Here is a 17,834-nt window from a genome sequence, read left to right as displayed (position 1 = left end):
CTCGATATCACTCTAGCAGGAAGGGAACCCTGTCTACAAGCTTATAACAGGGATAGAAATTAGACCTGTCTTCCATCATCGCATTCATCACAGAATGTACCGTTTGCACACTAGTTTAAGTTGTTATATGTCTAACAATCACAGTACTTGTAGGTCTGCTGTACAGAAGTAAACATAAATGTATGTTTTATATTTATACACACTTTATCACAAATAAATTTCTACAGACATTCTTTTGTGCTGCTTTTAATTTACAACATCAGTGAACGTACAAATTTATTATACATATGGCTTCATTGTTCAAAATTAGAATTGCATCAGTTTTTGGTACCTTAAGAGTTTTGTCATTTTAAGTGTTCTTCAGACACAAACAATTGTGAAATGATAACATCTTCTTTCTTTTCTTAATAATGAAGTGAAGAAATTTTAATTATGACTAGTGTGAAATTCTGTCCAGCAAACAACCTCATCCAAGATTCCTCAGGTTCATCTCTTTCTGGGCAGATGTGTTTTCTGCAGACATGGTGATCATCTCCTTAGTGGTCTCTTGATGAAATATGCAGAGGCGTCTTATGTGTCTCCTCCTCAGCCTCACACGTTACCGTGTCCTTGCCCGAGTGGCAACCTGCAGTAGCAAACAATGATGCTGTGTCAGCATTTGTAACTTCATTGTAGCCCTTAATTGAAGACTTAAAATGGCACATCTGGTCGTTGAGTTTCCATGTCAAGTTTATGTATAGAGATACAATCGAAAGCAGCAAATACTAACTAAGGTGCTGTATAACTTGTAGGAAACACAAAAGTGGATGAAATAAGAAAAAGGACAGTATAAAACAGCGACAATATAAATGAGTCTAAACCTAAGCTTGATTAAAAGTCATGTTAGGGGATAAACATGGACTAAAATGGGACAATCTAACACTTAAGGCGAGTCTGTTCCAAACCTTAGAAAATACATGGTACAAGCACCTTTTGTAAATATGGATTTAGGAACCATTAAGAGTTTTTTGACACATGAGCAAACTGATCTGGCTGTGACACAAAAGTGCAGGATTTTGGCAAGCTAGGACTGAGCATTTAAGGATTTTAAAACAAATAATAAATGTTCAAATATAATCTGAAAAAAAAAGGTAGCCAATCTGCAGAGAAACATGAGATAAAAGAGATAAGGCCCAACTCACCACCATCAGGTGACCATTCTTGGCCTTGTATACCATAGGCTCAGGCCCAGTGCTAAAGTCCACTGCTCCTCCTTTTCCAGCCTGGATTTCAAAGTTGATGCTGTGAATTAATGCAAACACAATGCATACACAAGCAGTTTAGCTCAATGTGCATTTCACATTAGATCTCTAAATTTCAAAACTCAGGCTCACCTGCCCTGAACCACCTTGATGGCATTTTGTTTGTTAGCAATGACACAGAGTTTGGTCAAAAGCTCAAATAAATGGTCGCACTGTACTACCAGATCCCCCTGAAACAGCCAGACAAGTTGTGTTAGAATCATCCACCTGAAAATCTTTCAAAATTTTCACTACATGCATGTTCCTCCTTCATTTTAGTTACTCTGCATTATCAGCAGAGCAAAAGCCATTCTATGTTTTAACTTGTTCCACCATATCTAATCATGTCATTTAAGCTACAAATAAACTTCATTGGTCTCACCATTAGCAAAAACAAAACAAAAAAAAGGCAAGCTTGATCCATACATTTGCATACCTTTTGTTTAGGTTCTTCACGTGTTATGTGGAATACAATGGTGCTGTCAGTCAAGTTACTGACAGAAATCTCTGCAGTGAGTCAAATAATAGAAGCATGTAGCCCCACATTTGAGAATGAAGATATCTGATGGCTAATAAAATATATATTAGCACACTGGTCTGACCTTTGAGAGAGGTGTACAGCACTCTCTGCTTGATCTTGGCTTCCTCTACCACATAGACAGCTGTCTGGGTGAGGATGAGCTGTCGCTGCCTCGGTTTGAAGCCATTCCTGTCATACTTAATTACTGGAACGCAGTACTGCAGAAACACAGCATATATCAGTGCATCTTTGGTGTGAACTGCCCATAGAAGTATACAGACATTTTATTACCTTTATACGCTCGTTGCGAATCATCTGGATGACCCTTGTGTTTATGTCTTCCTCGCCTATTAAGTGAGATGTTAAATGACATATGAATGATGGTTCTAAAATGAACAGGCATTGTGTGAGGGTGTCTGATATTTACTGATTCTGGTGTCCGCAAATGGATGGGCAACACTCTGTGGATAACTGTCCTTTTTCCCCTTGAAGACGGAGCTGGTGATCAGCTTCATTTCGAACTGAAGGGGCAAAAAGGAATGGAAAATTTAACTGTGATGACTACAAAGAGAACAAGACTGCCCTTTAATGTGGCTTACCTGTGCTTTCTTCTGCGGTGTGATTCCTCGCACATATTTCCGCACCATAAGACGGTAGTGAAGCTTACGCAGCATCTCTGATGTCTAATGAAGAACGAAATCAGTTCTTCACCACAAAGTCAAGATAAAAGCTGTATTCAGTCAGTTTTGCATTTAAGTTGATTAGTCGTTATTACTATATATTGCTATGTGGAAATAAAAAAGAGCATACACTCACTGGCCACTTTATTAAGTGCACCTTATACAACTCAATGCATTTAGTCATGCAGACACGGTGAAGACTATCTGCTGAAGTTCAAACTGAGCATGACAGTGAGGGAGGAAGATGATTTAAGTGTGTTTCAGTGTAACCTGGCGTATGAGCATTTCAGAAACTGATGATCTACTGGGATTTTGTTAATAACATCCATAGGGTTTACAGAGAATGACCAGAAAAAGAGAAAATATCCAGTGGGTGGCAGTTCTCTGGGTGAAAATGTCTCATTGATACTAGAGGTCAGAGGAAAATGACCAGACTGCTTCGAGCGGATAGGAAGGCAACAGTAACCCAAATAACCACTTGTTACAATCAAGATATGCACAACATATCAAATCTTAAAGCAGTTGGGTTAAAGCAGCAGAAGTCCGCAGTGGGTGCCACCCAGTCAGCTAAGAACAGAAAGCTGAGGTGGCAGTATTCATCGGTGTTAAACATTAGACAATAAAAACTGACAAAAAGCTGCATGTTCTGATTAACCTAAATTTCTGACGCTACTTTCACATAAAGAAATTTGCATAAACAACATGAAAGCGTGGATCCATTTTGCCTCGTATCAACAGTTCGGGCTGGTGGTGGCGTCATGGTGTGGGCAACTTTGGGTCCGTCAGACAGAGCTAATCATCTTATTGTTGTTGCTGATCATGCCCATCCCTTTATGACCAACATGTACCAATCTCCTGAAAGATCATCTCAGACTGGACCAAAATCTCAGAGAAATTTTTGAATCTGTGCCATGATGAAGGCAGTTTCAAAGGCAACAGGGCAAGCAAGATGTATCTAATAAAGTGACCACTGAGTGCATTCTCACATGGAAATAAATACAGAAAATTATAGGAACATATAAGACACACATATCTCATTCTATAAAATACTTGTGACATTTTTTGTTATGTAACTCAATGTTTACTTGATTCAAATACAGTGTGAAAAATTAAAAAGGACCACAGTTATGAATGCATTAGTATTAGAAACAGTTGCTTGATTTTGTTTCTCTGTTTCATTGTTATATGACTTATAGCACCTCTGTGAGCACAGCTGGTGGAGTTAGCCAGGGGGTTTTATCCAAAACGGTCTTTGGCAGGTTGTCTCTAAGTCTGTTCAGGTAATTTTGCCTCACGAAGGCCAGGTACTCTGAGTTATCTGTGTTTTTTGCCTGCCCTCTGGTCATGTAGCCTTTGATAAATCTGAAATGTGTGGCAAAGAACAGGATCAGTTCAAATGTAACAGAGACACTGATGGGGGCTTTTTTTATTTTTGATATTTACGTGTTTTACTTACTTCTTGATGACTTTTACCGCCCAGGCTCTCTTCTCCTTCTCCTTCCTAGCCTGTGTTCCTCTCCAACAAGATTCAATCTTAGTGGCTGAGGAGATTAAAAATAGACATTTTTATTGCTAACAAAAACTGTTTCTATCATTCTGGATGTTGTGACATTTACCAGCTTCTTTCTGTTTTCTGTATTCTCCCTTTGCCCTGTAGCCTTTGTATTTTGCCTGGATGCGTGTTGCTGCAAATCCAGAGCAAAAAATATAAATCAGCTTGATTGTGAGACGGGATGACTGAAGGTCTAAGGCAGTTGACACTCACCCAGTTCATGTTTGCATTTCTCATAAGCATCCTCTGTGGCGAACAGTGTCCTGGGGTGACGGATGAAAATTTTGGTCCTGCAATAAACAAATCAGCAACTTGTACTTTTGTGATTCCTCGCATAAGCTGGATTTGTTGAGGTAACGAGAAAGACTTCCTCACCGTCCCATTTTGTACTCATCTGGCAGGTAGCCCAGATGTTGAACCAGCACTTCCACTCCATCGGCGGCTACTCCTCTCCAGTGTGGCCAGGTGGCTGGGCACAATGGTTTATATCTGTAAGATGAGCCAAACAAACTGTGCTCGAAAGAAGCCCCTCAGTTCACCTAGAGCTTACATTTAAAACATAAATTTCCCTGAAATTGAGAAACTCTACGGTCCTTTATACCTCTTCAAAAAAACGTCGTATTTACGTCTGTAAGCAAAACCAGCTCGTCTGACTCTGAGGTGCTCCATCAGACCCAGGTACTTCACCTGATGCCTGATCAGTGCTTCATCAAACTGACCTGTGATGTAACGATAAATACACGATTGATTTGGTCTTATTCAAACATTTCTGTGTCATTAACATCTACCTTTTGTTAGTTAAGGTACCTGACTGCTTGGACTCGTTAGATTTCAGGCAGCGTATGTACCAGGCCTCTTTAGCCACAAGGATCTCTGTCAGCTTCTGCAGACTGCTCTTAAACTGAGTCACCACCTGCAAACACAACACAAGGGTCACAATGTCCTTTCCGCCTGACTCCCCTCAGCAGTTAAGTTAGATGTTATGGATGAAGGATATGGAGGGTCAAACATGGGCGAACGTACTGTTTCTGGTCTTCTCCTGCTGTCTGGATCCATGGATGAGAAGCACTCTTTGACTATGTCATTTTTAGACTGACACATAAGCTTTGAGAAGGTGGAGCGACACACAAGCACACATTAACACTAGGGCTGCCACGATTAGTCGACTAGTCACGATTACGTCGACTAGCAAAATCGTCGACGACTAATTTAATAGTTGAAGCTTTGTAAGATCCCAAAAGACGCAGGAATAAGTAGCAGGATTTAAGAGTGTAATAACGGACTGAAACAGAAGATGGCAGCACTGCATGTACAAGGATGCCAGCTGCCGTTAAACCCCGAAGAAGAAGAAGCTGTGTCCCAGAATTCATAGCGCAGCCCAGCTCAGTTTCCAACAATGGCGGCAGCTAGTTAGTTTTAATATTACTCTTATTATTCTTTCTGGGTCACAAAATAAACGTTTAACATATTTTCAGGTGAGAATGTAGCTGTGTAAACCTCAAATATCTGCTCAGTTTATCAGGACACCACATATTTTCAAAAGCGCTCCGACGTTTTCGGAGACGTCTGTTACCCACTAGCTCGATAGCGAGCCGGGGGCTAGGTCACTAGAGCCGTGAGAACACCGGACTCCTGGCAAATTGTTTTCAAACCCGCTACTCAGGTTAAACATGATATATAAGTCACTTAGATAACTTAACAATGTTATTGTTTGGCTTTTTTTTAGTATTTTATTTGTTCCTGAGTAAATCGGTTTGGCTGAGATTAAAGTTATAGTTTTTACACAGCTAAATAAACATCAAGCAGACAGCTGATTATCAGAAGTGTGAGATGCTCGAGAATATACTCTGGTGTCCTGTTATATTTTAGATAGCAAGGAGTTTATTAAACTTCACCGAAACAATCTGCAAATTTCATTAAAATTTAATAAACTATCATCTTGTCTTTATTTTTAGTTAGCACAGACCTTAAACACTTAAAGCTGTAAGCTAATGATAGTTATATTAGAGCAGATGCTGCTGGTGCAATAAGCTGTATGTTTTACGTCCAATGGATGATGATCTGATTAGTCGACTAATCGCAAAAATAATCGGTGACTAGTCGACTATCAAAATAATCGTTTGTGGCAGCCCTAATTAACACACAGGTTTAGGCAGTTACTTTAACCATAATTAATCAAATACTGAGAAAATACCCCCATCTTTTGCTATTTACAGTAAAGTCTAAAACACGTCTTTATCTGACATAATATCAGCTGTAGACTTACATCTTTTATGTTTCTATATAGTAGGTCGTTGTTTTTGTCCAGGAAACCTAGATTAGCATAAAAAAAAATATCAGTGTCTTAGGGATGTCAGTTCAAAGCAAAAAGGTTTAAATGGTTGAGTCACAGGGGATGAGACTGTGGTTTTCTTTACCCACAACACAGTAGGTGACCTCCCCGGCATAATGCAAGAGACGGAAATCTCCCCTCTCCAGAGTCTTACGTGTCATTTTGTCAGCTAGTTTGTGCCTGGAGTCAAAGAGGTGGAGAGAGACAGAGGGATGAAGAGTGAGAGGCTTTATAGTCGAATCCTAATCCTCCGTCTCTATCGGCTCACTGTCGACTCCCTCACAGGCCACCAGTCAACAGAACACCAATGAAAGGAGTCAGACTTTAGAGCCGAGGAAAGGCTTTGAATTGTACAGTAGATAGACAGTGTATTTAATTACGCTAAATGTTGTTATTTTTGAAGTCACAAATCAACATTATCAAAACAAAAAACAACCTTTATTGTGACTTTGGAATAACCAGCACTCCTGTTTATAGATATAAGTGGGATGCATGGGGCTGATTCAGTGCGTAAGACTGTTCGTTTCTCTTAGAGTCAGTCAGGATCAGAGCAGGAGCATTCAAGATCTCTTGGAGTCAGAGAAATAAGCACTGGTGCTGCATACAGTGTCAATGTCAATTCTATTTATGTTGTTCATTTCGTGTACTGTGTGTGTGTGTGTGTGTGTGTGTGTGTGTGTGTGTGTGTGTGTGTGTATTTTAGGTCATTACTCACGTGACAAAGTGGGGGTGATTCCCCATCTTTTCTTCCAGTCTCTCCAGGAAGGTCAGATCTGTGGCATCTCCTGGCCTTAGACACTCCTCATCCTGCAAAATAATCATTGTGAATAATCTTGAGCAGTATTTTTAAAACAGTTATAAATGGCCATCCCAGTGTGAACATACACACCAGTAATGATATAATTCCTGTGTGTTTTTCCTCGATTAGATCACAGATGATCTTATTGTTGAAGAACTGAACTGGCTCCCACTGGTGGAAAAAGAGATGAGAAATACACAGTTATAAGCACGTGAAAAAAAGCAGCCGCTTATATGTTTTCTGCACGTCCGTCTGTTTGCTTGTTTGTTTGCTGGGGAGAGGGGGGTTTACCTCAATGCCCTCTGCTTCATATTCTTCCTGCTCCGATTTTAGTGTCAGCTCGATGAAAAGCTGCTGCAGCTTCTCGTTGCAATAGTTTATACAGAACTGCTCAAAACTGAGGGAAAGGATCAAGGAAGAGGTGAAAGGTAAGTTTGCAGGTTTCATAAAGATTATAAGGTAAATAAAACAGCTATCAGCTTGCAAAAGCAGCTGAAATTAAAAAGAAAAAAACACAGAAAGATTACACCTACCTGTTTACGTAGAAAACCTCAAATCCATATATGTCCAAAAGCCCTATAACAGTCTTTCGTGAAGGGTCCTAGTGAAAGAGAAAAAACGTATAAAAACACATCCTGGCAGGTGAGATTTGTCATTTGAAATACATCCTTATAGTCACTTCGTTCTCCATTGACTCGTTGATCCTGTTGACCAGCCAGGTGAAGGTCTGCCCATAGATAGCTTTGGCTAAGGCATCTCTGGCATAGATGGCGTGATCAGTTGTGAAAGGGCTGAGGACCTTTTAGAGTAACAAAGCATCATACCTGAGTTTATAGTTTAAACAGAAACACAAGTCTGTTATTGTTAAAACTAAAGAAGGTTTTAGCAAATGTGAACCTGATCTTTTTTGGCTTCAATCTTCCTGAATGTTAGGCCCTCTTGAAGTCTGTGTGCATCCACTCCTAGCAGCTGTGAAGAAAACTAAACATTAAAAAGCTTATTGATATGCTTAATGAATAGCTAAAGAATTTATATTTTCTACTTTCTTACATTTGAGACCCAGTGCAGCTCTGTGTTGTTGTTCAGGAGGGCGTGACCTTTACTATCAGAGTCAAACCGCACATTCCCCAGGTGGAGAACGCTTGCAATGACCTCAAACAAGTGCTGCACAAAATTATAATTTATAAGCAAGACTGACTGCTGTGAATGAAGCCATCTGCAACAGCATCCAACTCACATTGGTGGCAGTCTCATCAAAGCTGATGATTTGAAGTGCGTTTTTTACTGTTTTCCAGTCGTTTTTGTCATTAATGGAGGGCACAATGGGACACTGCCCCTGTCAGAAACAATGAACATAGAAAAAAAAACACTGTTTCTGAAAGTGTTCTACTTTCTTATCAGATTCTATGTTAACAACAAAGCCCACTGACTTATGCGTACCTGTGTTAGATAGTTATAATGCTGGCAACCTCTCTCCAAGCCCAGCTGATGCAGCAAGTCATCTGATCCTCCCTCTACCAGCTGATAAAAGATGTGAAAGTTTCTCTCCCCGTGATTCTGATGCACAACCCTTGATTTCTCCAGCAGGTAGTTCAGGATATGGCCTCCAACAGCATCCCCCTATGGGCATCATGATCCTAAAGACAGCAGCTCTACAACTTGCAGAAAAAACACAGCCTATGGTCCAGTGGCCAGATTAAGAAACTCCTTCTGTTTCAGTAAAGTTGACTTTTGTTAAGCAGTCGTCGTTTTTTTACATAAATTAAATAAATCTGGAACCAACTTGATGTTTTTCAGGCTTCATGTAATGTTGTTTGTACTCATGCTACAACTTTTTTTGTCTTGTATAGCAAAAATAATCACACCACAACCAACTACACTCTAGGAACCAAACAACAGTAAGCTAAGTTTTTTTCCTATTCTGTGAATACAGCATCTGATCCTTACCTGGCTGTCAAACTGGATGTCCATATATTTCCCAAATCGGCTTGAGTTGTCATTTTTTAGTGTTTTGGCATTTCCAAAAGCCTGTGGGGGAAAAAAAAAAAGTCAAATCATTCACAGTAATTGATGATCTGTCCCTCTTCACTATATGTCAATGCACTTCTACAGCATGTAGTAACCATCAAACCTCCAGGACGGGGTTGGACATGAGCATTTTGTCTCTGACTGTGTTTAGCAGAGTGGTGCTTGGACAGCTGACGGCATAATACTGCAAAATCTTCTTGGAGGCCTCTGTTTTTCCTGCTCCGCTCTCACCAGAGATGAGGATGAAGTGATTGTTGAACTCTGTCAGCATGGTGTGGTACGCATTATCCGCCAAGGCATAACTGTTGGGTTGCAGAGCAGTTACAGTATTTCAGTAGTAAACTTTGAACCGCACTCGGAGTTATTTCAGTTGAAAGAACACAGGAGTGGGCTCATTTCCTTATGGGTGCTTTCAGCAGGATAACACACCATGTCACATAGTTCAAATCATCTCACGCTGATTTATTAAACACTGCAATAAATGACCTCCACAGTCACCAGGTCTCAATCCCATACAGCACATTTAAGATGTGGTGGAACGTGAGTTTCTCATCATGGACGTGCTGCCGACAATTTTGCAGGAACTGAGTGATGCTGTTGATTTTATTTTGAATATGCAAATATAACTAGAATAACAAGAGAAAAGAAAAATTAAAAACAAGTTTTCGTGATTATCTCCATGTCTACACAATGTTTATGCTGGAAAAGGAGTAGGATGAAGTTTAGACTTACTGGTGTAAACAGGTGCACCAAAAAAAGCGTGTGTATACAAACTCACATGTGGGGCGGCAGCTCAAAAAAGTTGACACCCATGTAGATATCCATCTGCTTCTTGTTGTAGATGTCCAGCTCTTTATATGGATTGACAGAGACTAACAACGTTCCAATGTAAGTCTAAAAGAATGAGTTAAAAATCATCAAATTTTTTGCAAAGAAAATGCCACGTGTGAACGTAAGGTTTAAATTGTACTCACATAGATGAGATCCTTGCTGAAGCGTTTCTTGAGGTTGCTCAGAAAGGCAGCTTCCGTGGTTTCATCCAGCAGTACAAAATCCTGGATTCCCACACGGTCCCTGGCAGTCAGGGCACCCTCCATGTCTAGCTGACCCTGTGCAACAAGTTGTAGCAACAACATAGCAGCTGAATGCACTAAGAAAAGTGACATTTCTAGTGTTTACTTCCAAAAATGTATATGTCTAAAACAAATTTGCAACACAGCCGCATATTCTGTGCTTCACAGGGACAGTTTTACTTTATTTATTATTTTCCCCCATATTAATGAGATGAGCAAAGTTTAGAGCAAAAGTAACATTTTCATGTTGTGCATATACAACATTATATCAGAATTTTCAGTCATGTGTTTTGACAACTGCAGCTGGATGTTTGAATGTTTGGATTAATGGCTCCAAGCGGGAGGACAACACAAAAAAAAGTGCCATAAAAAGAACAAACATGGTGTCCTTTAGTTCTATTGAAGCAAGAGGTCCAGAGGTCCTGTGTGTCTTTGAAGCTAAGGTCTGTGATTGTGCAGATGAACAGACAGAAGATAATGATCGCTACACGGCGCACAGGGACCTTGGCTGGCAGCCCATGGTTCACTTGAGCTGACGCACCAACCAAACACAACACACTGTGCAAATGGACTTGGGGAGCCCGAAACAGCGGCACATTTAAGAAGCGTAGTGGGAAAAAAATTCCACCAATCTGTTTTGCATTCGCAGCACCAACACTCGGACCAAAGGTTTTCACAGCTTTTGTTGGTTTTGTGTTTTTTTTTCTCTGTCTCTCTCTCTCCTTTGGAAGCAGAAGTCCTTTGATTCTCAGCTCTCTCTGTAAAACATTTAAAAAGATAATCCATTGGATCTAATTGACACAAAGTCCTCCTTCTCTTCCCCACCAACCCACTCTCCTCCCCTGCCTCTATCCTCCGCCTATGGCCCTCGTTTCTTCTGAGAAAGGCCAAGTGTTTTTGTCCTGTAAATACCACGGAGCAGAGACAAAAAAGACGTCTTTAAAATGCAGTCTACAATCCATTACACATATTCCCCCTGCATAACCATTCAGTAATTATTCATTAGAAAACATTTAACGTCACAGTGAATTTCACACTAGGCAGTCGAAACACAATAGAGGAGATTTGGCCTACTTTGGGGTGAGGAGTTGGGGAGGGGTTCGCTGTACAGAGGAAGGGCGAAGGCGAAAGGAGTGCGGGAGGAGGGGAGCAGTATTTGTCTGATCTGAGAACCTCTGAAACGGGGCTGTCTTGAGACAACGGGACAGACTAAATAGTGCACTAACGGTCTGTGCCCCGCTGCTTGCTGTGACACTCATTTAGTGTGCTTTAGTGTGCCCCGAGGCCAAACAATAGAGGCTTGTTCTTAGCAATCTTGTGCTGTAATTTGGACTTCATTACTTTGCTCATATGGGGCCTCAAAGAAGGATAGAGGAGGCTAGTCAGATGAGAGTGGAGTTTTTTTTTGTTGTTGTTTTTTTTTCCCACCTGTCAGCCCCCGACCCCCAGTGCTCTCACCCCTCTCGGCAACAATACCCCTCACCCCGTGTCCCCACCAATAACCCTCACCCGGCCCCCCTCACCCACCTCCCACCCACCCACTTTAAGCCAATGAGACAGGTGAACAATATCATTGAAGGAACTCTTTTTTGGACGTCAGAATCAATCTGGCACTGTGATGGTAGTGGTGCTGCTGTGGGGTATCTTTGACACCCCCTTCTTTCATGGGAACAAACTTCTCTCAGGGCAGCACAAGCAGACAATGTGCTGGGACAGCGTGACTTAGAGATCTGCCATACAGTATTACAAGTAATAACATGAACAGATAAGCTCCTGTCAAGAGAAGGATTATTGCATTCAGCCATGATAATAATGCTAATGTTTTAGATTTTTGGACTAAATCTAAAGGTCTGCTGGTTTCCATTCAGGCTTCCTTTGGTGTTCTGCAGGTATTTCTTTTTAAGAAAGCTGTCTGCAGCAAGCGGGAGCGTTCCTAATGACACTATGCAAGAAAGGCTAAATCCTTAGAGTCTGAGCTGAAAGAAGCGCCTAATTATTGAAAGCATTCCCCTCATCCTTGTGTTATTTGTAACTCTGTTTTTCCACATATATATGGAGAGAGAGGGGGGGGGGGGGGGGAACAGTTTAGAAACAGAACTAGATACTTATAATTAAACAATAGATGGCACAATCTGACGCACAGTGGAAAGAAGGATTATGTAATGAATCCCTAAACTCGCTGTCAGATCAGGTGAATTGCTTTGCTACCTCAGAGCGCAACCAATTGTATTTTAATTAAGAGATGGTTCCTCATCTTGGTCTAGAGTGTCAGTGGTGCCTGAGACAGTGACCTCATCGGTGAGATGAGGAAGGGAGCAGCTGCTAGGACAATTTATGAACTTACAGGGAAAAGTTATCTCCCCTTTAAAGAGGGTTGCAGTTGAAACTTTCACATCCAGTAAAGAATAGCTCCACTAAATCACAATAATACTTCCTGTTAGCTTAGCACAGTTTTATCTCACAATGGCTCTTTTTCTCCCAAACCATCATTTAGCAAGACTTAGATGAGATGAGTAAGACCGCTTTTAGACCTGCATGCTGAATATCAAGCTACCAAATCTGTCTACCAACCCCTCTTAACATGAATCCCTTTGCTCATGAAAAGAAATGAAAACTGATATTTTACACCTTTTTGCTAAGAAGAATATATCTTGTTACCTCCAAACTCACTGAATTGATTATCTTAGCTTTTAGGTGACTGTGAGAAATAAAGGCCAGGCCTCAACACCACTCACAACACACAGGGTTACTTTAAAACTCCTTGTGATGAAGAGAACACACAGCAATGGTTACAGCATAAGAGAAAAGCCAAACCTGCATTCTGAAGCTGTATTATTGCTGCAGCCAGGTGCAGAAACTCAGTGAGGATCCAAAGTCAAACAAGGCCCCCCCCTCCTACTGAAGTGAGACAAAAATAGTGTATCCTCCTGTGTCTGCTTGCATTGAAGTAATCAGCGAAAGACTGGCTTCTTGAAAGTTAGTTACCAAAGGTCAGGACTCTATAATGTAAATAGGAAAAAACACCCTTAGCTAGTTGCTCACTGGTGCAGCATGCTGTGGTAGTACTATGCTGGTGATGCTGTATGTGCACATATATGTTTCTCCACATCATGCTGAACCAGGCTCAGGCAAAGGGCTCTGTGGGCCGAGTAGTTAATCATTCATGTTGTGGTAGGTGGAGGGACAGAGAGATCTTATTCAGCGTTTACCTGGGTATCTACTGCTCTACTCAGTGTAACATAACAATACAGAAACAAGATCCAAGATCCAAACTACTCCATCTAAACTCCATTACATCACCACCAACAGTAAAAAAGGCCCCATTCTTCTAACTGGCACATTCCAGGTCTGGTTACTGATCTTTGATTAGGTGGGAACGTTTACAGACTAATCACCACTTCTTTAGTATTCATTATAACAATGTTACTCAGGGGAGCACCACTGCTACTGAGCTACCGCCTGAGCTGCTGGTGTTAATTGTGCTTTTGTAAAATTCTGCTAGGCTGGTGCCCAAATGCAATTAACACACTTTATGCCTCAGTGAAAACAATTATCAGCACCTTTAATTAAAGACGATAGAATTCAAATGACTGCATTGTTTTGCCTGTGTTGGAGAGCTGAAAGACTTGAACTGACAGGAAATGAGTGACAACACAAACAACGGTAGGGCAACAATGAGCTGACCTGTGAGAACTTCAATTGGTAGTCATTTGTTTAAACCCAAAGGTCACCGGGTGGCATAAAAGTCAAATTACACTTCATCCAGTTGTTTTGGAGACTACCAAAACACAACATTACTTGTCTGTAATAAAATATTACCATCCAACCAAGGTTATTACGGTTAACTAAAATCAAATCTAAACTTAAACTAGATGTGGAAAAACACTTTGGTTAAATAAAATCAATAAAAAAGAAAAGAAAAGACCTTTGAACTGAAATGATTGTTTAAACTTAAAAAACTAATTATTAACACATTTAAAACATGGAGGAAATATCCTTAGTTGTAGTGTACGTCAGTTTGGTAAAAAAAAAAAAATCTTTTATCTAAATTTATTTTATATGGCTTTGATAGACATATTTATTGACACTTGAATGTCTGCTTTCAAAAATATCTGTTTTTATTGTAATGTTTATTGTATTGAAACTAAAATGAATTGAAAGCAAAAAGTTGAAATGAAATAAAATGAAGGCTATAAGGGCAAATTATATATTACAAAACTAGACTAACTCTGCATCTGACCACATTTGCTATCTCAAGAACACTGCAGCTACTCACCTGACTATAAATATAAATGGCACAATTGTACAAAAGAAACTGGATTAAGTTTTTCAATTATCACCTGGTGACAGTGGATAGGGAGAAAGTAATGGATAGCCACACTTAAAGGAAATTCTAATTCACTGTGAATACTAAGTAAATGAAATAGAATTGTCATGCCTTAAAGTAGTGGTTGCATATGTGGCCAGAGCAGGTGTGAATTATACCGGGTTTATCTCTGTAACCTAGTAACCAGTGTTGGAAAAACATGCCCCTTCCAAGGAAACACAGGTGTCCATTTTCTCTGCTGCGACGACCTAAATGTGATAAAAGCTCAGGTTTCACCACATTTATGAACTGATTAATGTTTGGAAAGCTTTCAGTCAGTCGGCTGTAATGTGTGACCAGTTGAGTGTTCAGCATATTGAATTATTCACTCTCCACCACAGAAAAGTTGTCAAGGTTACCTCTGCCGTCGCCCCACCTTTCCTCAGCCCAGCAATGCTTGTCCAATCTTAACAAGCTTTGTGCTACCCACTGGGCTCTGATTCAGCACGAGATGTGGCAAATCCAATTACACAGGAGTCAGAGAGGTTGATTTTCCCATTATAGATTCCATGCTGAGAATGAGAGCTGATGATAACACCACTGCTGCCCCCCTCTCTCTCTCCTCTTCTTCTTCTTATTTTCTGTCCATTTCACTGTTCTCCTCTCTTTTTTCTTTCTCTCTCTGTCTTCCTATTCCTCTTTCCCCAAATACCTTCTTTCTTCCCCCATCCTTTTCTTTGGATTCCTCATTCTTCCATAGTCCATTATTCTAATTTTTCAGAGCACCGTAACGAACACTGGGCCCCGTCATTACTTTAGTCCCAAAATTCTGGGTCAGTGAGGTTATTTCATACCCTGCATTGCATTTTCTCAAATTACTGTTTTTTGTCTCTCTTAAAAACCAAGCAGAATAGATAGCATCATTATAACTCTCTATTATCTATCTATTATAATTGTGACTTCTTATTCTTTCCTCGTTTTTTATGCACCTGTAGATATCTAATTGCATTACACTTGACACATTACATGTTTCCACTTAGAAAGGTCACCACAAGGGCTGATTGCAATTCATAAAACTTGACTTATGGGTGTCTAACTGTTATCCACAGTGGTTACATCATGTACTGGCTGTGCAACATAAAAACTAAATAAAAGCTCTTTTGGAAATGAAGCTCTTTTGCACTCAATCAGCTATGAAAAACAAGAGGGCTTTTGCTCAATCTTTAGCCCTTTAGGAAATGAAAAAGGCTTGACCTCAACTCAGACCAGAGGCTTTGGGGGTGACACAGGTCACTAGAGGTCAATAAAAAAAGGTGATCCTCGAGGACAGCGGGACTCGGGCGGGGGATTCAGCAGTCTGTCCAGAGAAGTCACCTGCTGAGTAGAAGAGAAGAAGATGGTGTGATCTCAGCTGCAGGGGAATCTGTGATTGACCAGTATTCACCATTACTCTGTCAAACAACTGCAACTTTACCTTTCCTCTGTTCACGCCAAAAGAAACAGATGGTTGATATTAAAAACTTGGTAACACTTTATAATATGAGGATGTTAAACCCCTGTAATTAAATGGAATTTGATTATATTTTATTAGAAATTACAACAGAAATATGTTTATATACAAGTACTTACAGGCAAGTAAACTATTACAGGCAGGTAACAAGTCAGGTTTAGACTGACACTGTAAGTCATTTTAACTACTGCAGAATTTCTCTGTAATTTGGTGCTGGTATGCTATATTTTGGGGGTGCATGTCATAAAGTGGCTTAACCTTGCCTAACTTGCAGGTATTTCACAGGAAAGGAGACACAAATTATACTGTCAGTAATTTTAAATCTGTGTAATTTCCTGAAAATATAGCAGAAAAGCTTTATTATGAAGAGCATTTATTTTAAAACATTTTTATTTAATATTCATTATGAATTTTCTGTTATTCAATTGTCTTTTTTTGTTACATTGTACTTAAAATTACAGTTTAATTAGTGTCTCCTTTCCTGTAAAACACCTAGAAGATGGTCAAGGTTAAGCCACTCTATAACATGGCCTATAGTGTTCTAGTGTTAAATAACAGAGAAATTACGCACTATTTAAATTTACTTACAGTAAAATTATGTCTTTGTTTCCTGTAACCTGACTTGTTACCCCCTTATTTTAGTGTACCTACCTTTAACTATTTGAAAGTAAATATAATTACGTCATAATTTCAAATAAAATACATTGAACTCCATTTCATTATAGTGGAATTACAGCCTTAGCCACAAGCCGTATTATAGAGTCTAACCAAAAACTCATAGTATCTCGCATTGAAAATACTTCACTCACTAAACTATCATTAGTGAGTATTTAAAAAAAAAAAAACATCAGAAAAAGTGTCCACAAAGCCGAAAAAGTGTTTAGCCACTTTTACTTCAATGTTTTCATAGGTCATAATTTTAATACTTTCATATATATTGTTCTATGGTATAAAGTGCAACCATACATTGTCATGGTTTAAAAACTAATTCTACAATAGGTAGAATACCTTAAACTCTAAAAGACTGTCTTAAATGAGTGTGTTCTAGACCCTTAATCTTAATTAGAGTTTGTGTCTTCCATCTTCAGGCACTGACATCACACAGAAATCATCCAATAATTAGCTGGTATGATCATCTGCTTGAGAGAAAAATGCTTTTTTAATTGTGTACCTATTGTAAAAAAATGACATTTCTATAGTGGAAAATCAAGAGCCTTTCTGTCATTTCATTGTTCATCTAGTACTTATTTATTCTAGTGTAGGATAATTGGCTGTGTGGGATGGGGTTTTTTTTTATATGTAGCCAAAGCAGAAAATACAGTTATACATACAGTTTCACATTTTTCACCAGATTGAAGTCTTTGTCGGGCCATTTCTGGCCCCTGGGAGTTAAGTTTGACATCCCTGCATTAAGTGTCTGTTAAAGATTAAAAAAAAATCGATTACAGGGATATTATCCAAGCTAATAGTTACGGGGTGATTGTGGGGGTATAGGTATGAGTGTAGTGCGCATGATGTGTAAAGAACATTCCCTCAATTTTCTCATCATTTGCTATATATGTGTATTTTATATAAGTTTTGTATAAAAGCACAATAACACAATAGTCAAGTTAGGCCTGTACTAGTACCACATGGAGATTAACCTCTGAGCAGTGAGTCTTGATTGGCTGAATCATTTCCTCCTGTCTCTTCGCCCTGTTTCCTCTCTCCACTGCGTTCTCAAACAAAGGCATAAAATGTCCCCAAAGGTCATC

General features: G+C 39.7%; 1 protein-coding gene across 2 annotated transcripts; it reads right to left on the bottom strand.

Annotated features, from left to right (window-relative positions):
• Positions 1-564: 564 nt before the first annotated feature.
• On the bottom strand, positions 565-13,127 carry myo1ha (myosin IHa). Of its 2 annotated transcripts, XM_085368229.1 has the most exons (32): positions 13,079-13,127; positions 10,166-10,300; positions 9,970-10,085; positions 9,295-9,493; positions 9,111-9,191; positions 8,604-8,783; positions 8,401-8,499; positions 8,214-8,327; positions 8,061-8,132; positions 7,843-7,962; positions 7,697-7,764; positions 7,455-7,560; positions 7,254-7,334; positions 7,080-7,171; positions 6,450-6,544; positions 6,299-6,345; positions 5,056-5,136; positions 4,821-4,945; positions 4,634-4,786; positions 4,408-4,521; positions 4,246-4,322; positions 4,097-4,165; positions 3,937-4,021; positions 3,680-3,842; positions 2,400-2,483; positions 2,228-2,321; positions 2,092-2,147; positions 1,883-2,018; positions 1,717-1,787; positions 1,374-1,471; positions 1,182-1,281; positions 565-625 (listed from the first exon to the last, which is right to left on the bottom strand). In XM_085368229.1, exons 1-32 carry the CDS (start codon positions 13,082-13,084, stop codon positions 599-601), a joined length of 3,144 nt encoding a protein of 1,047 aa, XP_085224355.1. In that variant the 5' UTR covers positions 13,085-13,127; the 3' UTR covers positions 565-598. The 2 variants fall into 2 exon arrangements, with proteins under 2 accessions (XP_085224355.1, XP_085224354.1); XM_085368228.1 differs by lacking the exon at positions 13,079-13,127 and having other exon boundaries at positions 4,634-4,751; positions 4,840-4,945; positions 10,166-10,357.
• Between the last annotated feature and the right edge of the window lie 4,707 nt (positions 13,128-17,834).

This window comes from Diplotaxodon limnothrissa, linkage group LG12 (genome assembly GCF_057381915.1).
Source record: "Diplotaxodon limnothrissa isolate DT_005_m linkage group LG12, D_limnothrissa_male_GT1.1, whole genome shotgun sequence".
Lineage (NCBI taxonomy): Eukaryota > Metazoa > Chordata > Actinopteri > Cichliformes > Cichlidae > Diplotaxodon > Diplotaxodon limnothrissa.
Note: the sequence above shows the minus strand (reverse complement) of the source record. Positions and strands in the feature narration are given on the sequence as shown.